The sequence below is a fragment of the Ostrea edulis genome, chromosome 2 (genome assembly GCF_947568905.1).
Source record: "Ostrea edulis chromosome 2, xbOstEdul1.1, whole genome shotgun sequence".
NCBI lineage: Eukaryota > Metazoa > Mollusca > Bivalvia > Ostreida > Ostreidae > Ostrea > Ostrea edulis.
Window position 1 is genome coordinate 82303780 of NC_079165.1, and position 27088 is coordinate 82330867.

General features: G+C 35.5%; 1 protein-coding gene across 2 annotated transcripts; it reads left to right on the forward strand.

Annotated features, from left to right (window-relative positions):
* Window positions 1-1691: 1691 nt before the first annotated feature.
* On the forward strand, window positions 1692-27088 carry LOC125681280 (metalloproteinase inhibitor 1-like). 2 transcript variants are annotated; one of them, XM_048921303.2, is made up of 6 exons: window positions 1692-1835; window positions 18794-18897; window positions 23405-23499; window positions 25429-25537; window positions 25743-25870; window positions 26575-27088. In XM_048921303.2, exons 1-6 carry the CDS (start codon window positions 1819-1821, stop codon window positions 26746-26748), a joined length of 627 nt encoding a protein of 208 aa, XP_048777260.1. In that variant the 5' UTR covers window positions 1692-1818; the 3' UTR covers window positions 26749-27088. The 2 variants fall into 2 exon arrangements, with proteins under 2 accessions (XP_048777260.1, XP_048777259.2); XM_048921302.2 differs by lacking the exon at window positions 1692-1835 and adding an exon at window positions 12898-12950.

Below are 27088 nucleotides of genomic sequence, written 5' to 3' on the forward strand. Positions count from 1 at the left end.
TATATCCTTATAGGAGTTATGAGATTGATCACTGTTCGTTATCTTCACCTTTCATGACATTCGATCTGATGATAGGCTGTATTTGCAAATCATATCATTTTGACGACCATAGAATTTGTGTGAAGTGCTGACATTAAGCGATACTGTTGAAGTACTTGTGACATTAACTTATTTGTCAACAGTCTTGGTTTAAAATTTGATCATACGCAGAATATGCTCTTACGTATCAGTCATTTGAGAGACATACACACCACATGCAGGTGATAATGGGATATTGCTACATAAATATGGGAAGTCATCTCGTTTGTCATAAAGTTGAGTTGTTAGTTTGCCGTTAACGTCTATGTTCAATAAAATATCTAAGTTAGAGTTAGATATTGAAGACTCAGTGGTGTCGTTTATTTCGGGTTCACTGGATACATATCGAATCGATATATGAATGAAAGTGAATATAGTTGATTTAAAAAAATTTCATCGATGCATCTAATAATCGAGTTATAAGGACCACATCAAGAGATTTTAAAGTGTACTATATGTTTGAATTGCCACTCTATTCGATCTAAGCTAACATGGGTATATTGATCGTTTGTAGAGTTGCATTACATTCAGGTGACCGTGTAGGCCCATGGGCATCTTATTGTAGAACCCTTCATTGGTACCCAGAATCAAAATAAACATTCAAGAAACCTTATTGAACACCTTCAAATCACCACCATTCATATTCCAATATATGATTTAGCTATACTGCTTAAAGTATATATATATATATATATATATATATATATATATATATATATATATATAAAGTGTGCGGAAAACGTTGTTTTTTGGCCTCCTAGATTAAAATGAAAATTCTGAAACCTTATTGCACGTCTACAAGACACTACCAGTCATATTTAAAAAAACGAATTAGCTGTTGTTAAAACTATAAGAGGGTTTTGAGAAGATGTGAGCGACAGGCGGTACGGGTTAACAACAATATAGCGAACTTTCTTTTAAAAGTGCGGGTAAAATTTTAGATTGTTTTCTACTCATTTTTTTTTTTAATACACTGCTGTACGTTTGATTTGTCGTATTGCAATAAACCAGACTTACAGCGTATTTTCAGATCTGGCTCCAAGATACTAAAAATCTTAATTAGTTTATGTGCCATTATATAGCAATTGATAAACCTAGTTTATCAGTTGCAAAACCATGTTTTATACATTTTATGTAAACCTGCGTGCTATACTTTTAAAGTAACAGAAAATATCGCGAGATTTAAATTGAATTTTACGAGATCATAAACGCGAAAACAATTACCTCGTGTATAAGAGGGGATTTACACTATATTCTGTGCATATATTAATTAGAATGTACAAATGATCATGAATTAGGCGAAGAGGGAATTTTGTTCAGGCTCATTTGAATAAAGTTGATATTATTCACTTTAAAACACGATAAGCTTGATTCTGCCATTCATTAATTTTCAGATTCAGTGTCTAATTAATGACTATCAATTTTTACCTACATATCCCAACGGGCACCTGCAGTGAACATATTATGAACTGAAATTTGATAGAACTCGGATTAGAAAATACACATAAATGTCTTGGTAATTTCTGGTTTTGGCAAAAATAAGAAATGAGGGAGTAAAATTTATATAATAAATAATTAATGATATGCAATATCACGTATGCATGAATTAGTTTATGATATATGGCTGATGGCTTTCAGAGCGTCATTCGTTGTTGTTGGTAGGTAATACAGAATGTGAGGATTTTGTCCATTCTTAAAGGCGTGTATGACATTCCAGAACTTTCTGACATCTTTAAGACGATGACTGTCGTCAAAAGGTAAGAAATTGAAATCATTTTTGCTTAGGCTCTCCCTTTTTGCTGGTTATGTTATTTATTTCTTTCCACTTGGACAGGCAGTATAAATTATCTATAAATCATCCCTTAATGCCTATACGGTTCTATTTTTGTAATTGATTAATTATGTAAAGTTATACCTGAAATATTTTTATGTCTCCTATGAGTAAGATCTAATATTTCACCCTGTACATCATTTAAGTATAGGACATGTCAATCGTCTACGGTATATTCTTACTCCCCCTTCATCTGCTTCAAATTTTAAATTTAAGTCTGACATTTTGGGTGAAGGAGAAGTTTTCCCCTGATACTATGTGCATGCTTTTTGAAATTTCAAGCATAGTTCTAAGATCCTTTAATGACGATTTTAATTGATATATTGACATAAATGTAATTCAAGGTTTATCCGATCCGATTGTTGCAATATACGAGTACTAAGCTTATACATATTGTAGAGGGAAGAGTGTATAAATTTCTGATATAATTTAATGCTGACACATTCGAGGAAGAATTTCTCATGCCTTTATAATTATATTAGGGATGGGTTGTTCTTATATTCACTGGAAGTTTTGAAATATGATAATTCTTAAAGCCACTGTAGAATAGGTAAATCGGGGTGTCGCGGTTCTTGTTTATGTGTCAAGGTTACTTCAAGGTCGCAATCTTTCTTCTTTTCTTTTTTTATACCAGAGGACTTTGAAATTTCTTTAGAGCAGGTACTAGTTGGATCTATTAGTGATTTATTAACAAATTGTGTCCCAATTTGCAGCACATATACAATGTATTTACATATACACTGACAAATGCAAAAAGATATAAAAGGTAGACCGAATTTCCTCTGAGAATTTTGCATATTGATAATTATTTTTGTCATACTTCTAGTACTGAGATTTAATTTTTTGGACTTTCTTACAAAACAATACCAGTGCTATAAGGTACATATAATGATATAGATAAACAGATGTATTGCATTATATCAGAAATAGAAAACTATCAACCCAATTTTTTCCTTTCAAAATGTAGGGCATGCATTTAAAATGGTAATGCTTTTTTTTTTTTTTTAAATTTTGCCCATATCTATTTTTTCATAATAGAATGAATTTGAAATTAAAGTTTTGCTTTTTGGGATATTCCTTTTGTCAGTCCATCTACAAGTGTGTTCAAGTCAAGTCTATACTTCTGCTGTGTTTGATGCTGTCTATATTATAATTTAATTTTACATGTTACATGCTTTTTCGTTGATTGAAAAATTATTGGAATATCGTGTCCAACGGGGAAAAAAAATTGCCAGAACTACTTTCTATTGGAATGTTGGGGATTCCTCTGGATGAAAAGTGAAGACAACGAACAGTAATCATCTCATAACTTTAAAATTTCTTTAGAGCAGGTACTAGTTGGATCTACTGGTGATTTATAAACAATGCAGCACATATACAATGTATTAACATATACACTGGCAAATGCAAAAATTGCAAATGCTTCTTATTTATAGATAGGGAATCCTGAAAAGAAAAACTTTACAATTCTATCGATCTATATAAATTTATTCAACAAAGACAAACAAATATCAAATATAAATAATAATCAATTATGCAAAATGAAATAAACATGGCTATTTGAGGACACCCCCCCCCCCCCCAATAATAACACAAGTCTGCTTCTGCAATCCGGGCTGGGAGTCAAATGCATTCAACTATTGATGACAATAGTCCAGTTCGTACCTTGCAACAACTTCCTTCATGTCACAAACTCAAATGCCAGATACACCGCACACTGCCTCAGAGATACTGCAATATCGTAGCTATTTACGACTATGGTTTTGAACTGCGGCATAATATGTTTATGAGTGGGCACCGAAACGAGGCTTCCGTACGACGTTACAAAAGCTGTGACGCCTTAGGAATTCACTGATAAAACTTGAAAAACCCTCTGTAACACTCACTTGTCCACTTGAAAGCCGTGACAACCCTTAAGAGAACCTGGCATCCCACATCATGATCATGCATTGCACGCTTGCCGTTAGTACCGACATCCAACCTTGCACTTAATTCCAGTTCCACTCAACAAAATTCCAGCAATTTTCTCTCAACAGGACTTATCTCTAACTCATCATTTTAAACTGCATTCTTCAGTCCACAAGAAACCCGTTTGCTCAACAGTAAACAACAGTTCGTAGAAGCCGCCATTAACGGATTTAGTTTAAGTAATTCAAGTTGTGTATTCATAAATTACTATACCCATCTCGAAATTACATAGAATACATGTAGTCCACGAATACATCGTTAATTCAACTAGAATCATATCATGTTTTATTACATAAACTCAATGTTTTGAAATATCAAATGATAAGGAATAAATTTATTATTTTTTTCGTTGGATGGAGGTATACCACGAAAAAAAGACGGAAAAACTTTTGCATCATGCGCTTAGTCTCAATCATCCAGACGCTTGTCTTAGCTTCGCGCGCAATGATGCAGTTTTCCGTCTCTTTTTTTTGGTATACCTCCATCCAACGAAAAAAAATGATAAATTCATTCCTTAAATACAGTCCACACCCAAACAAAACCGTCTCAAGTTGATCTGCTTGCTGATTAAATCTATCAAATACCATTTTTCAGGCCAAATACATCTTTTGTATTTTGTGTTTGAAGACGTGGAGGAATGACCACAAATACATTCATCTCATCTCTCTCGACCGCCTTCCACGCTTTATTATCTCAAAAAGCAAACCTACAACTTATTTTGCACTTAATCTTTGTTTCTCCCACGTGACCATCCTTTTACTTAATGCTATCTATTGTCTTTTGTCTTCTTTCGTCATGTGCACTCCCACATGTGCTAATATTTTGCCTTGTTGACGTCACTTTGCTAATTGTTGACTTTACCTCTTATCACGAATCTGCTATGGTCTTCAGACACCACATTAACTTTGATGGTACATGACTTTCATGATTTATTTCTAAGCTTTGGCAAACCTTCACAGCTTTCCATTATTCACAAAAGAATGTTTTGTTGTACTTTATCATATCTTTGTTTCCAGTTTCCAGTTTGTTTCACTGTTGTTTAGTCGATAATCTTCCTCTATAGTGTATCTTCATGTAATACCTTATTCTTGATCAATCTCTAAATGATTCTAAATGGACACTCTTGTCATTACTCTATAAATGGTGTTGTTAAAAGAGTGTGACCGCAACCCCTTTGAATTTCTACAATGTGTTGATTTCTTGTGTTTCTTTCATTCTCCCACATGGTTATAAGTATTGTATTTCTTGTCCATTCACACACAATATGAAATTTACAGTTTTATTGTGTCAATTTTATTCAAACATTGTGACTAGGTTACCTTCACCGCGGATATTTTAAAAGATACATTTTAAACAAGGCTGTGTACAGAGACCACAGTTTTGAATTGTCAATCAATAATAACACGGACTCAAATGTAAACAAGTGAAAAACACCTCTTTTGACGGACATATATGGTATCAGGTGTGAAGAACTTTGCCGACCTAGATCATGTAGATATCGATTGTGAGTACTACGTGATTTCTTTGGGTAGATGACTTCCTCTCCATTGTTATAAAACTGTGTTGGTGTTTAATTGTTCACACCTGTGACCCTCTTTCCAGTTCTTACAGTACTGTACTAGTCAACATTTCCAAATATGGACCTGTTTTGGATGTACATATCTGTCAGTTTTCAGAGCAGATGTCCAGGAAGTCCCACTCGTTTTGTATATCTGAGTCACACTAAGGGGACACACTAGTCTGTAACAAGAAGAGCGCCTCTCTACTTTGATCACTGTTCGTTATCTTCACCTTTCATACAACAGAGAGAAAATGAAGAGTACATTATGGTTGATTTTTAAATTTAACATTCATTACTTTCTTAGAGATACAGAATCTCTACAAGACATAACTTCACACAATTTTAGTGCTTGGGGCAGGACAGTATTCTATAGATAAAATATCTCTGCGTAATTTGTACAATCCTTCACATTCCAGAATACAGTAAATCCACAATAGCGTTCATTTCTTTGACTATTACCCCTCCATCTGCCTACTTCCACAGAAAGTTGACAGAACATACTCTCTCTTTTTAACTTGTACTTTAGTCAACAAATGCAGAAACAAATGATGGTGTTTCCGGATCAACAACCCTACAAAATATCTATGTGATACACTTAGTATCTATGTAGTCCTTCCAAACTCTCATTAGAAGAGGACTTCGTAACTGAAGAATATCTACTGATTTTCTTCAAATTCTCTGTGCCAAATGAGGACTTCCGAATCTTAAATTGGAGAATTTCATGATCAAATATCGCTTTTATGTTGTATTTCGTCAAGAAAATAAAGTAGATTTGATAATTGATCTACAAAACTGCATCTAAATTGCTTACAGGTTTCGGAGAAATCCAAACGTCATACTTTGGGGAATGGGATGTTCCGGCTTATTCATTTTAAATAAAAATTTGAATTGAATTCTCAGAAAATGCTTTATTTTCTACGTTATTCATTGAATGATACAAAATGCAGGAGAATTATTTATGACGTCAGAAAAAAGGTCAGATAGACCTCAGTTGCTAGATCTTGACAGAGAGATGTAGATCTTGACCTCAGGTAGGCATGCCGGTGTTATAGAGCCAGACTTCCCCCCATAGTGAGAATTCCCCCCGGAAGACTGGCTCTAGAGTGAGCCTTCCCCCCGCGGAAGTCCGGTAGTCTCGCTCTAGAGTGAGCCTCCCCCAGCAGACGTGCTATAGAATAAACCTTACCCCCAGGGGGAAGACTCACTCTAGAGCCATAACACCCTCTTGAAGTCTCGCTCTAGAGGGACACCCCCGCTTTCATCCCCTCCTATGCAAACTATGAAATAAATTTTAGTTTATCGGGCAGGGAATTACTTACCTATCTACCTCTCTACCTACCTTCCTATACCTATCTACCTACCTACCTACCTACCTACCGGTACTTACCTACCTACCTACTTTTTAAAAAAATGTTTTATTTTTGTATTTTCAACACCTGATCCCACCTCTGGTGTGTCCAGGGGTCCGTGTTTGCCCAACTATCTATTTTGTATTGTTTATAGGAGTTATGAGATTGATCACTGTTCGTTATCTTCACTTTGCATTTATACATACAAACCTTCAAACTGTAATCTACACTCGCTCATTCACACTTGCAATTACTCTGTGCACCTTCTGCATCAACAATAACACTGAATTGTATATATGATATATACATGTATAATATATACATACACACAAATAAATATATACACACACATAAACATACATATATACACATACACATTCCAAGATAAAGGTAATTATTTTATTTTTCATATAAATGTATTATGATTTTCAACAAACTACTTGTCCATTATATTATCATACAATGTCCATTTACCAAGCATTTTGGATTTGCTATGAAATACATTTTGACAATATTTTTTTTTAAATTTCTATAGTATTTAAATGTGCTTTTTTGCTAACAAAAGAAGAAAATTTTCCAAACAACTTCCATCAATATTGCCTAGTAACATACTTCTTTTTGTGATTTTATAACCTTTGACAAATGCATTGTACCATTTCACAAAATCTCTCCAGAAGGCAGATACATACACCCAATCATAAAAAATATGAGTGACTGTTTCTCTTTCACTTTTGCAAAATGAACACAAGTCATTATCTACAAGTTTAAGTTTGCGAAGGAAAGAGTTTGTAGCTACAGTGTATATAACACATAAGAATACGGTATTGAAAATAAATTAATTTTGTTTCTTTTGTGCATAAAGATGCATTTATATAATGAAATTCCCAACATTTTTCTGAAATAGTTTCACTGAGATAAGTTTCCCACTTCTCTCTTTTGAGTTATGGGGCTATGAACTCCTTTTCCTTCAAAACTTGATATAAAAATTTAACATAAGAACAAGAGTTCATTTTCTGTACAATACACTGATTTGGACTCAACAATTCATGATGTACTTTGCATTGTTTTTAAAATCAGCAATTTGTCTTAATTTCAATCCCAAGGTGTAATAACTTGCATTCCCAAAGAAGAAAAAGATAGACGCTATATAAAAAATTGGGACCAATATCATTATTAATGTTGATTACAAAATTGGTTTTAGTGCCATAGCAAATCGTTTAAAGAAAGTACTAACAAGTATCATAGGTGACTCTCAGAAGAGTTTTATAAAGGGACGGTTTATTGGTGAAAGCACTCGTTTTTTGTATGATTTGATTGACTATCTAAATTGAAAAAGCGTTTGATTCATTGGAATGGGATTTTATTGTAAAGGCACTAAGGTCCTTCAATTTTGGGGAATCTATTGTAAAATGGTTTCTTACTCTATACACCTCTAGTACCAGTTGTATAATTAACAATGGAAACTTATATAAATTCTTCAATCTTGAACGAGTCTGTAGACAAGGAGATCCATTGGCACCATATATCTTTATTATTACAGTAGAATTGTTGGCAAAAGCACTTAAAGAAAATCGAAATATTAAGGGTGTAACTGTGGCTGGAATAGAAAATAAATTAGGCCAGTATGCGGACGACTCTTTTTTAACGTTAGATGGCAGTGAAAAATCACTTAGAGAATCTATAAGAGTTATTGATATGTTTAGAATGATTTCTGGACTACGTTTAAATATTTCAAAATCACAAGCACTTTGGTTGAGGAGCAAATCAGGTTCGGCGGAAACTTTGTGTAATGATCTGAAAATAAAATGGGGAAATAGCAATTTTAAGCTCTTCGAAATAGTATTTACAAAACATCTGGAAGACATGACTTTATGTAATTATCAATCTAAAATCAATGCCATTAAAACTTGCTAGGTTTGTGGACTAAACGGGATTTAACTCCAATAGGTAAAATCACAATTATCAAAACTTTAGCACTCCCAAAGCTCATACACTTATTTTTAGCATTGCCTGACCCACCTAAACAAGTACCGGTACTGGAAGAGTTGAATAAAATATTTTTAAAATTTATTAGGGGATACAAGGTAGAAAAGTTGAAAAGATATACAATTGTGGGTAATTATGATAAAGGGGGACTAAATATGGTACATTTGGCATCTTATATATCTTATATTAAGCTGAAATGGGTCAAAAGGTACCTTGCTGATAATGAGGGTGTATGGCAACATATGTTGCATAGTATTTCAAATCTTAGAAATGTGGATTTCATTTTTCACCTATCCAAAGAAAAACTTAATGAATTTGTAAATCATATTGACAATGTGTTTTGGAAAGATGTGTTTAAAGCTCTATCAAGAGTTAAAGAAAGCTCTCTTTCTGTTACAGATTATTTGAATTTAGATATAAGAAACTTTGTTGATGTTAAATAATGGAATTTTAATACAAATTGGGTTGACAGAGGCATTAAGACCTTGAATGACTTAGTTTTGCAGAATGAAACATTCAAATACTTTACTGATGTAAAAGATGTGGTTGGTACAAAGAACTTTTTGAGCTATTATTGTCTTATTTCAAAAGTACCCTACCTACCAACTTACCTACCTCTCTACCTGAAGTTGTACACGTCTAAAAGCATAACCGATATTTGTACGCAGATGAGAAGAAACATAAATTCGAAATTTCCTCATTTCATTTTTCAAACTTTTAAAACTAACCACGGCATAGGTATTGTGTGGGTCAAAGTTCAAGGTCTATGGGTCAAACAAAATGGCTTATCAATTCCAATGTGTTTTATTCACCGTTTTCTTCTCTTGAGTTTAATGCCCTGCTGAAAAAGGTCCTGGTATCTAAACAATCTCTATAAAGTGATAGTAGTTTACCAGGAATAAATGGAGGGGGAAGTCCTGCTATGGGGGGGGGGGGGGGTCTGACTCTACAACTAGTGATAGAGTAGGTCTTCCCACGGGGAAGTCTGGCTCTAGAGTGAGACTTCCCCGGGGGTTTTCCTGCTCTAGAGTGAGCCTTCCCCCAGGGGGAAGGCTCACTCTAGAGCCAGGCTTCCGGGGGGAAGTCTCATTATGGGGGAAGGCTCACTCTACAACACCGGTATTGTAGAGTGAGCCTTCCCCCCGGAAGCTAAGCTCTAGAGTGAGACTTCCCCCTGGGGGAAAGGCTCACTCTAGAGCAGGAGAACCCCCGGGGAAGTCTCACTCTAGAGCCAGACTTCCCCGTGGGAAGACCTACTCTATCACTAGTTGTAGAGTCAGACTTCCCCCCCATAGCAGGACTTCCCCCTTCATTTATTCCTGGTAAACTACTATCACTTTACAATCTGATTGAAATAAGATCTTTAATCCGCTCCGTTATTGTTATGTCGCTACACAAAGCATAACAATAACGGAGCGGATCAAAGACCTTATTTTAATCAGATTGTATCACTTTATGGATTGTTTAGATACCGAGAGAGAGAGAGAGAGAGAGAGAGAGAGAGAGAGAGAGAGAGGTGAACATTGTATCATATGATAAAATATTTATTTGATATTGCATTGTATGATATTGTATGACATTGATGTGATATTGTGTCATGAAATTGCTAAAAATGAAAAATGATCAAGCTTATAACTCCTACTGAAAATAAAAATCAGTGAATTGGGGCGAACACGGACCCCAGGATAACCCAGGATGGGATCAAACATGTGATGTTTATGCATGATGTAGTGTCATTATGTTATATTGCATAATAGTATTTGATATTGCATTTTCTCGCATGAAATGGTAAATCGGCTAGCTCTTTAGCATATAATTTAGGTCATTTTTGGAATCAAGCTCTTCAGATTTTCATAATTTTGATTTCCTCTATTTCCGGGGGGAAGGCTCACTCTAGAGCCAGACTTCCACAGGGGGAAGGTTCACTCTAGAGCCAGGCTTTCGAGGGGGGAAGGCTGGCTCGGGGGGAGGGGGAGTCTGGCTCTATAACACAGGTATTTGGGAAGTCCATATACCTGACCTTATTGCTTATTGACACATTTGTATGATTTTGTGTGTCCATTGCAATAAATCCAAATCATCAATGTTCACTGGAAATCTTGTTACATGTACGCTTGCTCGAAAAAAAAAACTTCTCACGAAAAAAACCCGATTGCTTTCTTAAATTGCTTTGTAACTATGCATCTCATTGTGGTATACCGGTATTGAGATACTTCATACACGTGACATTGTAATATACCGGCATTGAGATACTTCATACACGTGACATAGTGTAATATACCGGCATTGAGATACTTCATACACGTGACATTATAGTGTAATATACCGGTATTGAGGTACTTCATACATGTGACATTATAGTGTAATATACCGGTATTGAGGTACTTCATACACGTGACATTATAGTGTAATATACCGGTATTGAGGTACTTCATACACGTGACATTATAGTGTAATATACCAGTATTGAGGTACTTCATACACGTGACATTATGGTGTAATATACCGGTATTGAGGTATTTCATACACGTGACATTATGTGTAATATACCGGTATTGAGGTACTTCATACACGTGACATTATGTGTAATATACCGGTATTGAGATACTTCATACACGTGACATTATGTGTAATATATCGGTATTGAGGTACTTCATACACGTGACATTATGTGTAATATACCGGTATTGAGATACTTCATACACGTGACATTATGTGTAATATACCGGTATTGAGCTACTATATACACGTTACATTATAGTGTAATATACCGGTATTGAGGTACTTCATACACGTGACATTATGTGTAATATACCGGTATTGAGGTACTTCATACACGTGACATTATGTGTAATATACCGGTATTGAGATACTTCATACACGTGACATGTGTAATATACCGGTATTGAGGTACTTCATACACGTGACATGTGTAATATACCGGTATTGAGATACTTCATACACGTGACATTATGTGTAATATACCGGTATTGAGGTACTTCATACACGTGACATTATGGTGTAATATACCGGTATTGAGGTACTTCATACACGTGACATTATGGTGTAATATACCGGTATTGAGGTACTTCATACACGTGACATTATGGTGTAATATACCGGTATTGAGATACTTCATACACGTGACATTATGGTGTAATATACCGGTATTGAGGTACTTCATACACGTGACATTATAGTGTAATATACCGGTATTGAGATACTACATACACGTGACATTATAGTGTAATATACCGGTATTGAGATATTTCATACACGTGACATTATGGTGTAATATACCGGTATTGAGATACTTCATACAAGTGACATTATAGTGCAATTTACCGGTATTGAGATACTTCATACACGTGACATTATGTGTAATATACCGGCATTGAGATACTTCATACACGTGACATTATAGTGTAATATACCGGTATTGAGATACTTCATACACGTGACATTATAGTGTAATATACCAGTATTGAGGTACTTCATACATGTGACATTATAGTGTAATATACCGGTATTGAGATACTTCATACACGTGATATGATAGTGTGATATACCGGTATTGAGGTACTTCATGACAAGTATCATGGTGTGTTGTTCCAGTATTGAGCTACTATATACACAGTATCTCCGGGCGATATTCCGGTATTTTGACATTCCATACACTAATTGATAATTCGTGTGTTATTCACCAAACCATTCTATTTGAAGTTGATCAGATTTCTCACATTACACATTTTCACACTTTGGGCTGACACACCTTCCCACTTCCACGGCCTGGTCAGAATTAACACGTGAAAGCATTTACAAACCGGTCTGACAGCCGTGACCAACTATCCGTAACGATTATATGGTGAGAACAAACTATGGAATGCCATAACAAGCATAATAAAACAAACTCAAATTGTGACAATACCTCCCCTCTCAAGTTTCAAAATTGGGAACCATATTTTTTAGCGTCGATATGAGACAACAATATTTACAAAACATGGCGACTCAAAAAGTCTGCACAAATGTTGTCAATACCTTTGATTGCTTGAACTACGAAATTATAAGATTGTAAAAAGATGTCCCAACGCATCAATCTACCATTTGAAACTTTTGATCTGTTCAGATACACCAATGGTTGATGATCTGTCTGAAGGATGCAAGTCCTACCATACAAGTATACTTGAAACTTTCTTACAGCCCACACAATTGCTAAACACTCTTTTTCAATCACATAATAATTTTTCTCTCTTTCATTCAACTTCCTACTTGCATAAACTATTGGAAACAATTTCTCATGCATTTGCAATAAAACTGCACCTATTCCGTAATCGGAAGCATCTGTTCTGAGAAAGAAATCTTTGTTAAAGTCAGGGAGTCTAAGAATCTGGGCGTATAAGAGCAATGCCTTTAAATCATTAAAAGACCTTTCGTGTTCATCGTGCCACTCAACCTTGTTTGGAATGCCTTTTCTAGTTAAGTCAGTCAAAGGACAAGCAACAACAGCAAAATTGGGAACAAACTTACGGTAATAACCGATCAGTCCCAAAAATGAACGCACCTGTTTCTTGGTTTCAGGACTAGGGGCATTTTTGATAGCGTCAAGCTTGTCATTGTTAGGTCGCATTACCCTATTTCCAACTAAATGACCTAAAAAATCAAGTGACCTAAAACCAACAAAACATTTAGAAGGTTTTGCATTCAACCTTCCTGATCGTAACCTTTCTAATAGACACCTGAGGGAAACTAAATGTTCTTCCCAAGTTTCAGAATGAATTAAGATGTTGTCAATGAAACTATCGGTATCTTTTAAATCTCGTAACAGAACACGCATCATACGATTAAACGTAGCTGCCGCGTTCGATAAACCGAAAGGCATGACTTTGAATCTGAACAAACCATCAGGGGTGACAAATGATGCGAGATCTTTATCCTCGTCCCTCATAGGAATTTGCCAGTAACCCTTACACAGATCTACTTTTGTAAAATACTTACTCTGTCCAATCTTGGCAAAGATTTCCTCGGGATCAGGCTTTGGTTCAGCATCGAACACACTTACCTTGTTTAGCTTTCTAAAGTCAATGCATATTCGCTTGGAACCATCAGCTTTTTTGCAATTACAATAGAGCTGGAGTATGGAGAATCGGACGGTTCTATAATGTCCATCTCAATCATTTTCTTGATTTCGTCCCTAACGGAATCACGTAAAGCAAATGTAATCTGATACGGCTTGTTACGGATAGAATCTGAAGTTGTGAGATGAATGTCATGTTGAGCTAAATGAGTACGATTAGGTAGATCAGATAAAACATCTTTGAATTCTGAAAGAATCTCTCTGACGTCTTCTTGTTGCTGTGTAGTCAGATCCTTATCAACATGCACGTCGTCAAATGTTTCCTTAGCTTCGGCAGGCGGTACCTCTAAAGGAAAACCACTCTCGCTATCTGAATTCTCAAATGCGTCTTCCTCTATGACGGTGCAAGAACTTAGAACTTCACGAGTATCTATTTCTTCAAAAGGTTGGCGTGGAAAGTCTTGATTTTGCCCTGAACGTCAACTTTGTAATCAACCTTATCAGATTTAGAAACAATGGTAAACGGACCTTTCCATTGCATGAGTAGTTTATTGTTGTCTGTAGGGAGGAGGATTAAAACCTTGTCTTGGACACTAAACGACCGTGACTTTCTTTTCCGTTCGTAGTATTTCTTGTAGTGCTGACTGAACTTCTGTAATGACTTTTTTGCTAATTCACATGTTTCTTCTAAACATTCTTTTAAGTCTAACACATACTGATAAGTGCTCTTGACCTCTGGATCCTTTAGTTCCTTTGTCCACATCTCTCGTAGTACTGACATCGGTCTACGACCTGTTCGTCCATATAATAATTCAAACGGGGAAAAGCCCATGCTTTCTTGAGGAACTTCGCGATATGCGAACAACAAAGGTGCTACATACCTGTCCCAATCCTTGGGTCTTTCAGAGGCCATACGTCTTAGCATTTGTTTGAGTGTTCCATTGAACTTCTCCACTAAACCATTGCAAGCGGGATGATATGGAGTTGTTGTAAGCTGTGCAATAGAAAGTAAATGACCTACCTCTTTCATCAGGTTAGATGTAAACTGGGTTCCCATATCTGATAGAATCTCCTTAGGAATAACAAGTCTAGTGAAGAATTCAAACAATGCTTCAGCAACACGTCTTGTCTCGATGCCCTTGAGTGCAACAGCTTCAGGATATCTAGTACTGTAATCAACCATGGTAAGTACATACCTGTTTCCACGATCGGTTGCTGGAAAAAGGGGTCCAATCAAATCTACAGCAACTCGCTCGAATGGAGTATCGATGAGGGGCATGGACTCTAGCGGAACAGGATATACCTTACCTTTTGGTACGGTTCGCTGACACACATCGCAAGACCTACAGTATCTTCCTATGCCTCCTTGTACTCCTGGCCAATAAAAATTCGACAACACTCTGTTGTCGTCTTTTTCACTCCCAAGTGACCAGACAATACACAATCGTGTTCAAGATTCATAACTGTAATACGATGTGGTGATGGAACAACAAAGTCTAAAGATTTTATTGCTACTCACCTTAGGAGACTGAAAATAGACACATTCTGTTGTCCTGTGAACTTTCGCGTACCAGTCCTTGCATACTCCCGATACTTATCTAGTGTAGCATCCTCTTTCTGTGCAACTCTCATATCATCTGCTGAGATCAAATTGTCAGTGATGCTCGTTACCTTCAATGATTTATATTTCTCCTTTTCCTTCTGAATTTGACTTCTAGTCTGCACGGCTAAGCCTTTCACCATTTCCAGCGGATTTTCCCCCACTACATCCTTATTTCTGTAATTGTCCCATTCTGGGTCAGGATTTGTTGGATCTCTAGCGCCAATAATGTTACCTATGATTAAACCATAGACTGGATTGTTCATACATAGAGCTTTTACCTTACCTGATATGAAAGGTGCATGTACGTTAATGTATGCCTCTGGAACTTTCCGGACAGTTCCGTCAATGAGCACACATTCCACACTCCGTCCTGTCAGTTGATCTTGAGAAACGAGACTGTGTTTTACCACAACACCACTGCATCCACTATCTCGCAGAACCTCGACAGAATGATTGCCTACATACCCATCTAAAACTGGCATATCATGACAAACCCGACAAGCTCCACCAATGACAGGTAATATATGTCCACAACGTAACGTTACTTGGTTGTCTTGTATGCAACAATCTCTTAACTTATCCGACAATATACAGAAAGAACCAACATGTTTACCTGACTTAAAGGATTGATTCCTTTGTTGATTCTCATCCTCAACATTTATTTTCGGGAGTTGTGCCTTTCCAGATCGGGAAGTTGTTTTAGAGGTTGCATCAGTAGTTATCATTGCCGCGCATTTGTTAGCGTTGGGACGATATCCTTTCTTTAACCTATCATAACAATCCCTAGCTATGTGATCTGTACGTCCACATTCGTAACATTTTTTTTCTTGCTTACCTGCACTTTGCAAAGATTTCTTCTGAACCTCTGCTGAAACTGATCTCACATCACCGGTCTCTACTCGATAATTTGTGCGGTCATAAGAAAATGAAGAAACACCGTGTGCTTCAATAAACTGTTCAGCTAAACGCGTCATTTCTTTAATGTCTTTTGGATGACGTTCACGCAGAAAGGCAGCAAGTGTCTTGCTACAACTTGAAATGAATTGCTCGCGCAACATTAGATATTTTAAGCCTTCAAATGTAAGTGGGGATTTCGCGAGCTCCATCCACCTTGTTAAATAATTGTCTATGCGCGCGAGGAATTGAGGAGGATTTTCGCCCTTATCTGGCTTAGTACCTCTGAATTTCTCACGAAACCCTTCCTCAGATAATCTAAATCTCTGAAGCAATGAACATTTGAGCTTGTCATAATCAAATGCATCTCCAGGCGACAAACGAGAATAAACCTCAAGAGAAGTACCTGTGAGCAATGCACTAAGGTTTATTGACCATGTATCCCTAGACCACTTAGCATTTTCTGCGAACCTTTCAAATCTTTGCAGATAAGCATCAATACAATCTCTTTGATCATTAATAGGAGGAAGCTTACGCAACTTAGCACGACCTTGAACACCTGAGGCTATGGGGACACCTTCATGTTTAGAGTTAATTTCTAATGATAACGCTTCTGCTTTAACTCTCTCTAATTGGATTTGTTTCTCTAACAATGACATTTGATTGTTTGATTCTTTCATTTGCATTTCCATGCTTAACTTTTTCTTTTCTCCTCGCTTCTCGCTCACATTGCATTATCTGCAAATCCAGTTCCTTCTCTTCTCTTTTTGCCTCCCTTTCCCTTGCTCTCTCTTCTCTCAACAGTTTATCTTCTTCCATTTTTCTTTCAGTTTTCTCTTTTTCTCTAACATATTCCAACAACTTATCTCCTTGCAAACCTAACTTTTGCCCAATTTATACTAATTTCTCTAACTCTTTCTCCATTTTCAAAGCTCAGTTTAATCAGCGTAAGGAAGTTGTTATTCAAAATATTTCCATCCCGGACGAGCCCCCAATTGTCACAATTTGTGATAATGGCATGGAAATAATCCCTCGCTGCAAACCGTTCTTTGAAGAAAGATCAAGAGTATGTGCAAATAAGTTTATTAACGTGCTCACTAATATAGCAAGTAACATCTACACTCATACACACAACAACACCCATACACACAAAAACAAAACAAAAATATAACAAAACAAAAAAATGAATTTACAGACAATTACACGTGTACCCGACTAAAGCTAAATGTTACGTTATGTTGCCTTATGTAAGAAAACCAGCAGACTTGTCTCTCGAATTCGAAATATGTTACACAGGATGGCGAAACAAAATACGTTGACTAAAGAGTTACCACATTTTACACAACAGTCGTTGGCTGTCTTCAGACACGTGGTGACACTTTGTCCATCACTGGCTCAACGTTTCTGTAGCCGTGAACGTATTTCCCGTATTTCTATAGGTCGTTCTCCAACGCTGTTCAAATATCTCAGAACGCCATGTTATACATGTTGCGAGCATCTGCTGGAGCCATACAATAACACACACAGCTGGTCACCGCTGTCGAAATGCTCAAAATTGTGTTCTCACTTTCCACACAGGAACATCATTCGAACACCCGTACTAAATGTACATACAACGCAGGCTCAGTAAACCACACAGGTAAAACTCTCGACCACACAGGTCTATCATTTTCACACATTGGGCGGACACACCTTCCCACTTCCACGACATGGTCAGAACTAACACGTAAGCATTTACAAACTGGTCAGACAGCCGTGACCAACTATCCGTAACGATTATGGAATGAGAGTACCAAACCCCCGTATGCGTAACCCGGACGCAGTTTACCCAAGATTGAGCGGAGGTATAAATGTCTAGGTGTTGCGTGATTGGCTAATATCAAGAGTGAAATTATTTGGAATTGAAAGAAATATTATTGAGGTTCAAATTAATTGTCAGGATGAAAAATTATCGCACAAAATCGAGAAATGACTGAGGAAATTACCATGGTAGGGGTGTGCTTAAAATGAAGTGTGTAATTTACTGCAGATTGCTATGTGTTGTAAAAAAGTACAAATATGGCCTATAAAGGGCACGGGACCCTATATATTTTTTGTCATTATTTATCAACACTTGGAATGAACTTTGAAATGTTTGCGGTCATTTGTTTAAAATCGATATAGTTAATTAGTGAGAGGGCCAAAGGTTAACATTGAGGTCTATGGGAAATGAATTGGTACTCTTTTCCCTATAATATGGTGAGAACAAACTATGGAATGCCATAACAAGCATAATAAAACAAACTCAAATTGTGACAACAATATAAATAAAATTGTTCTCAATTGTTCTTATGGGGTCATACATTTCATTTTTATATACATGTATGTGATAAGTAAGAAATTGAATTATTTGTTAAGAAGCATACCGAAAATACTTTCTTTGATTAGTTTCTTTATTTTAATTATTTAGATCATACCTGTTAGCAGTTCTTCTCTTAAAGTTTGTTAGTGTCAGCCTCACCTGCACCTGTCAGTCCAAACACCCACAAACAACCATCTGCCAGTCGGAATGGGGTAAGATTAAACAGCGATCATTAAGAATGGTATACCCATCAGGCATGAGTGCCACATCTCGTCTGAACATATTCCAAATTCTATTATTTGCACAGGCACTCGACGTTTTAAACATCTATAATTAAAAAAATTGTCTTCCTGTAGACATAATATTTACAAGGTATATCACGCCGCCATCTTGGCTTTCTTTTTTACCAGCTGATGCAGGAAAAAGCTTGATTATTTCAGCGAAAAGTTCGATATATGATAATTAGACGCCTACCGTTTAGAAGCAACTCTGTCAAGGTCTTACCCCTCGCATTGTCATGGTAAACTGGAAATCAAATCCATTTATCGGCTATAATCAGCCGTCAAACATCGTCTACTGCTTCTCAAATGCGAAAAATTGCTGAAAGATGGACGGAAGTTGACATAATTTCGGGATAGCCCATTTTTCATTGGTCCATAAAATTAAAAATAGTAAATATTTTAATTAGCAGTAAATATGTTCAAGAGATTAAGGTAATGGATCTTGAACGCTATTCTATCAGTATATACTTTATTCATTTTTTTTTTACAACGTTAAACATAACTTCACTTATCCATGCATTTGTTGTATAAAAAATTAGCCTAGTTGAAAGTACATTTGTAAATTTATGTCATACGGGCACGCCAAATTCACAAAAATGAGCTAAACATAGTTTCACAGTTGATAAACTAGGTTTATCGACTGTAAACTATAGTTTACGGACTGTAAACTATAGTTAACGACGTTAATCTATATTTCACATCTGTAAACCATAGTTAACAGATAATCTATGTTTCACAAGCGTAAACTATAATTAACAATGAAAAAACAATCATTAGCGATTGCAAAACATAATTTATCTGATAAATACGGTTTCACGATTGTAAACTACGGTTTACAAGTCTGATAAATATAGTATCACAATTTGTGAAACTAGGATTAACAATTGTGAACTATAGTTTATAGTTTACAAATGTGAATCTGTCTTTATGAGCAAAATCTATTGTTAACGTTTATTTAAAGACAGATAAACTTGGATTAGCATTTGTAAACTATAGTTTACAACCGTTAAATATAGTTTTACGGATGAAAACTATAGTTAACGAATCGTTAACTATAGTTTACAGTTCGTAAACTATAGTTTACAGTCGATAAACCTAGTTTATCAACTGTGAAACTATGTTTAGCTCATTTTTGTGAGTTTGGCGTGCCATACATACGTAATAAGAAAAGTTCACAATTGAATTAACACACGCGCGCGCGCGCGTACACGTGGGTATACTCTCAACATTCACAGTGACATTTATACATCCAAATGTCCTGTCCTGCCTATTCGTAAATTTTCAGTGTTGTAACAATGGGTGACGAAACGTGGGTCGGAGTCAAAGCAAGGGGGGAGTCGAAGAAAGGGGGGGGGGTGAGGTTGGTAATGCGATAGATTTATCAAATTTCCCGTGCCAGCCTGTCCCGAAACCATACAACTGTGCCGGAATTTTATTGTTTGCAGGACTGCAACTACCCTGCATTCAGTGCCACCCCCTTTTTCACCCGCACAAGCTTCAGAAAATACATTAGCAAAGGAATTCTCATTTGCATAATTATGTCAACTTCCGTCCATCTTTCAGCGATTTTTTGCATTTGAGAAGCAGTAGACGATATTTGACGGTTGATTATAACCGATAAATGGACTTTACTTCCCGTTCACCATGACGATGCGAGAGGTAAGACCTTGACAGAGTTGCCTCTAAACGGTAGGCGTCTAATTATCAAATTATATCGAACTTTTCGCCGACATTTTCAAGTGATGCAGCTGGTAAAAAAGAAAACCAAGATGGCAGGGTGATATACCTTGTAAATATTATGATTACAGGAAGACACATTTTTTTTTTATTATAGCTGTTTAAAACGTCGAGTGCCTTGATGATTTGTTATGTATGTGTATATCAAAATAAGTGCATGCTAAATTGTTATGCTATACGTGAAATTTGTGAAACAGGACCTGTGCAGATTTGTATCGGAGAACAATATGGGAATGATTTGTATGGGAAAACAGTATGGGGTGATTTGTATGGGAGAACAGTATGGGGTGATTTGTATGGGAATGGTTTGTTTAAGAGAACGGGAGTTAAATATATGACGACATCGGCACTTGTAGTAAGGGGTACCGGTGTAGCTACATGTACAAAAATATGCACGTGCTTCCACACCACTTTGTAAAACAAGGAAAAAACAAATATCATAGAAAAACTTAATCGAAATAGGTGTAATAGATTAAACAAATAAACCGTAAAACTATAAAACTTTAATATACAGGTACTAATCTTAACTCTTCTGTTCTGTATGTGCCCCCATCGACTTGTTTCAAAATTTGAAAATTAACATCGCTTTCACAATAGGCCTATTTGATATTTTTAAAAATTGGTTGAAAAGAACCGTGTTTTAAAAACAGCAGAAAATCACCACTTGTTCGGCAGTAAATTAACTGTCAACAATTAACAGAACAATGAGCAAACACAAAAGAAAATACGGAGGATATCTTGAATTTGGTACATCGTGCCTGAATAGTCGCGAACATCCCAACATTTTTTAGTGCATCGATGACAATTTTCATCAAAATAATTTTAGAATTCTAAATAATTTGCGCCCTACATTGCAATTTTTACACTTGAATTAAAATGAAAATAGACTTTAGAGCAAAAATTCAGATGCACATTTTTGTAACTGAAGTTCCATCGACCTATCACATGACGAGTGGCTTGATCCCTGTCTTAATTTGCATGCACATCAATCACCCCCCATAGTTACGCCCCTGGTCAGTTGATGTCGAATCAATATCAATTAAGAACTGGAAGTGTTCACCAACTGGGGATTGTACAGTATATTAATTTAAACGTATATTTCCCTTTATAATCATTATGCAAGATTCTCATTAGAGTTTTGGTCATTCGTGCAGTAAATGTCATGATGATGTTACCAAGACGTGCATTTATAGTAAGGTGCGTTAGGTTCTCGAGTTTCAGAGAAAGGACATGGTTTTCACATAAATTTACAATTCAATTCGGAATTAATTAAATGAGTAATTACCTCATAGTTGTAGAATATTTAAATTATATTCTAATCTAAAATTACATGACTGAAATTTCTCCGAATCAATCTGATGCAACCACCTTTGTGATAGAATACTTTGTGGGCAAACACTGACTACTTTATTTCTTGCTTTTAACCTCAAATTTCTCCAGGATTAGAAAAACGCCCGTAGTGACTGATTTAGACCTTTGAAAGGATGAATTAAAATCTGGAGAAAACAAATCTACTATTATGTTGCGGTTTGTGTGAATTTTTATTTAGACTCTCCATTTCTAAACTTGGAGATCTAAATTCCCTCCTTCTTACATTCTTCAGCCTGGTTTCCAGAAAAAACAACCAGCGGGCTGTGGATTCTGTATGCTAGCAATCACGTACTGTGCTTGTGTGTTGGTGTTTATCTATGCATGTCATAATAAAGTTAGAATTTTTTAAAACTTCAATTCCTACATATCTTATCTAATTTTATGATCTATTGTTTTCATGCATTTTCAACTAAAAGGTCAAAATGAGAGAGAATTAGATTTTTTGAATAGGCCTCCTGCTTGTTATATTCATATGCTACAGACAAGCATATATTTGTTTCTTACAACGCATTTATAGAAGATATCACTCCACTCACCGACATATAAGTTTGAAGAATGACGAGATTTTGTCTCTACAAATGAGATACATTGTATATTCTATTAACTGTAAAACTATATTTTTTTTTGAAAGCTTTAATATTACCTGAAATTTATACAATGTCTTTCAAAACTGTTTAACAAGTACTGTACATTATCACATCCCAATAATAAATGCGCTATACTCAGCTCAGCCTCTAGTACGGCACAAAAGAGCATACATTGCTGTCTACTAAAACAATCCTATATAAAAAGATTTCGTATTCTGTATAAATTGGAGAGAAAGAGAGAAATAATCTGCCGTTTCTAATACTTTAAATCAAGTATAAAACATTGATCCTATTTGATTTTATCCGTAGGTTATATGGAATTCTTTTGCAAAATCTCGTTAAAATCTCGTGATGTTTTGCTGTTTAGCAATGCCTGTACTTTCTTTATGACATTACTTTCACCATGCAGGTACAACAGATACAAAACAATTATACTATGGAAAAAAAACCCAGTCCAAATAAATTTCACCTCCATAATGATAGCCCCATCCTTATTCAATAAATTACTAATGCACCAAATGGTTTTTATATAAAAAAAAAAAAACAACAACAACAAAAAAAACCCCAATTTTTTTCTTTAAAAATTAAAGGACTTTTTATATTGTTATTTAAAAGAGAGACACCGGATGTCTCACATTCTGCAACTTTTCACAAAGAATGCATCCAAGCTTTTAAAATCTCCTTTAAAGCACATTCTATCTGGCTTACTGACATAAACGTTGCATATTGATGGATCATTTCAGCCTTTTTGGGAACTATGCAAGGCTCCCAGAACTTTACTGGAGACAATGGAAAGGTTCAGCATAAATATGAGATCTACATTCACAAGGTCATCAAGGTAAAACTAGATCAGAATAATATCTATATCGACAATATCATCAAGTAAAACTAGATCAGAATAATAATTTATATCGACAATATCATCAAGTAAAACTAGATCAGAATAATAATTTATATCGACAATGTCATCAAGTAAAACTAGATCAGAATAATAATTTATATCGACAATATCATCAAGTAAAACTAGATCAGAATAATAATTTATATCGACAATATCATCAAGTAAAACTAGATCAGAATAATAATTTATATCGACAATATCATCAAGTAAAACTAGATCAGAATAATAATTTATATCTACAATGTCATCAAGTAAAACTAGATCAGAATAATAATTTATATCGACAATGTCATCAAGTAAAACTAGATCAGAATAATAATTTATATCGACAATGTCATCAAGTAAAACTAGATCAGAATAATAATCTATATCTGCAATGTCATTAAGTAAAACTAGATCAGAATAATAATTTATATCGACAATATCATCAAGTAAAACTAGATCAGAATAATAATTTATATCGACAATATCATCAAGTAAAACTAGATCAGAATAATAATCTATATCTACAATGTCATTAGGTAAAACTAGATCAGAATAATAATTTATATCGACAATATCATCAAGTAAAACTAGATCAGAATAATAATTTATATCGACAATATCATCAAGTAAAACTAGATCAGAATAATAATTTATATCGACAATATCATCAAGTAAAACTAGATCAGAATAATAATTTATATCGACAATATCATCAAGTAAAACTAGATCAGAATAATAATCTATATCTACAATGTCATCAAGTAAAACTAGATCAGAATGATATCTATATCTACAATGTCATCAGAATAAGAAGAGGTAAGCACGAAACCTATACTCCTAAGATCATCAAGGTGATAGGATGTAGGAACGAAATTTATGTTTATAAGATCAAGGTAAGATTAGATAAAAATGAAATTTATGTTTATAAGATCAAGATAATATTACACAAGAACGAAATTTCAACAGTCTCGTTAAAGTCGTTAAAGTGTTTGCCCAATTCTATATTTTGTATTGCTTGTAGGAGCTATGAGATTGTTCACTGTTCGTTATCTTCACCTTTCATGTTTATAAGATCAAGGTAAGATGGGGGGGGGGGGGGGGGGGAGAACGAAATTTATGTTTATAAGATCATTAACGGCAAACTAACAACTCAACTTTATGACAAACGGGATGATTTCAGCTTCACCATCGTCAACTTCCCATATTTATGTAACAGTATCCCATTACCACATGCATATGGTGTTTACATCTCTCAACTGATTCGATACGCAAGAGCTTGTTCTGCGTATGGTCAGTTTTTAAATCGAAGCAGGCTACTGACAAAAAAGTTGATGGTGCAAGGGTTCCAACAGTCTCGTTTAAAGTCAGCATTTCGCAAATTCTATGGTCGTTATAACGATCTAGTTTGCCAATACAACCTATCATTGGTTCAAATACTGTCTGACGTGTTTCATGCCGATTGTTATACCGTTCTTGGCACACTGATTTTGACTACGGTTAACTCCGTTTACCTGATCAAGATATAGGGCTCACGGCGGGTGTGACCGGTCGACAGGGGATGCTTACTCCACCTAGGCACCTGACCCCACCTCTGGTGTGTCCAGGGGTCCGTGTTTGCCCAACTGTCTTTGTATTGTTGATAGGAGTTATGAGATTGATCACTGTTCGTTATCTTTACTTTTCATACGGTATACTATCGGGGTTTCTTTTAGAAAAACCTTACTATGTATTATCTACACATTGCTGAAATAACGGATGTTCCATGGGTAAAGACATAAATGAAAATGACTTTAAAAACCTTACATTTGTCGGATATTTGCGGTACGAAAATCAAACAAATGGACCAGTAGTTTAACGGAAATTTTCTGTGTTTTGTTAAAGGACATAAAATCCACTCTGAAGAACAAAGCGATCACAGTGGTGATTACTCCGTCCCTTTTGGATGATTGTGCTGTCCACTTACAGAAGGATGTGAAAGCTGTATTTACAGGTATCAAAGTATAGAGTCATGTGTACAGATATCAAGGAATGTGATTGTATCATCCATGTATGAGAAAGATATTAAACTTACAATCTGAATTAACATGTTTACATAGGCCAAAAGCACTGCATCATATGAAATATCAAAAATAGAATTGTTACGTTGTAAAATTTTAATCTATGAATATGTAAGTTTATAATGATTGTATAAACAGGGAGTTTTGATGGCTTTAACGCCCCTACGATGAATAAGTGCGACTGGCACGAGGAGTATTCGAAGGTACCGAGATGTCAAAGAAGAAACCTCTTCAGAAAATTTTATGAAGCAAATTGTGGATGCACAGTGAGTCACAACAATGTGTTTACTACAATTAGGGCAAATTCGGGGTGTGGGTGGGATTCTAAGTTACAGACAGTCGTGAAATTTGTATTTTCAATTTAATACCAATTTAAACCTGTCTGTGCTCTGAATGATGACAAGAATATATATCTGGTATAAAGGCAAGACTGCGGAATCTTATATTTAAAAGGTTTGACACATATAATGAATATATTCTTATTATCAAAATACTTTCAAAATAAAGGCTGATTTGTGATATTGAAGGATTTCAATTTTTCGGAACTGGAACTGGAAGACAGACTGGATAATCCTTTACAAATCTACGAAAACTTTTAATTAAATGTAATTTCATTTTATCAGTTTATTTAGACACGTGTGAGGGAAGAAATGCTTTTAAAACATTGTATGTATATTTGTATTCTGAGCAAATACGAAAATCTGCCACAAGGAATATAAAAACAAGCTGATTAAACCTACCAAGCTCATTCGATTTAGAAAGGAGAGGGCAATGTTGTCATGAATATTATCCTAATCCATTTTATGTCTTCACGTGTGACATCACTATATTTTTTACATTCTCAAAGGGGCATAGATCTAATATTTTTGGATCAAGCTCGTTTTCTTAACTAAACTGGTAAATGAAGGATAGTTTACTATCAATTTCCATGTCTAAAATGGTTACTCCATTGTCATATATACATTAACAGGTCTGTCAACCAGGGGAATGTCCGACAGATGCCACTCCTCACTGTGTATGGCGAACTGATGGTTCCTGTGAACATAAGCACAGTCACTGTGCCATGTACCCAGGATGCAACAAATGCTCGTGGAGACGATGTGTTTCTTTCTATGAATGTGAAGATGAATCAGATACTTCATAGTCCTCATTCGTAGGTATAAGCCACGCCTACTATCATTTGACAGCAATCAACCGAGTGTTGGATATTGCATGTACCTCAGAGGTCATCGCCCATTCATGCGCCGTTTTGATCCAGTGGTTCTGTTTGAAAGTGTATTTACTAGTATAGCTTTGTCATTGAGTCGATCTTCACTATGTTTGCATAAGATGCTATTCGTGAAGATTAACTTCCTTCACAATCTTCCATTTTATGTTATTTGTATGTATTATTTATGTTTCAATGTGTTGTGATTTTTCCCCACAAGATGTACATGTATGTGTTCGATAGAATGTTTTCTTATTGCAATAAATATAACAGAGAC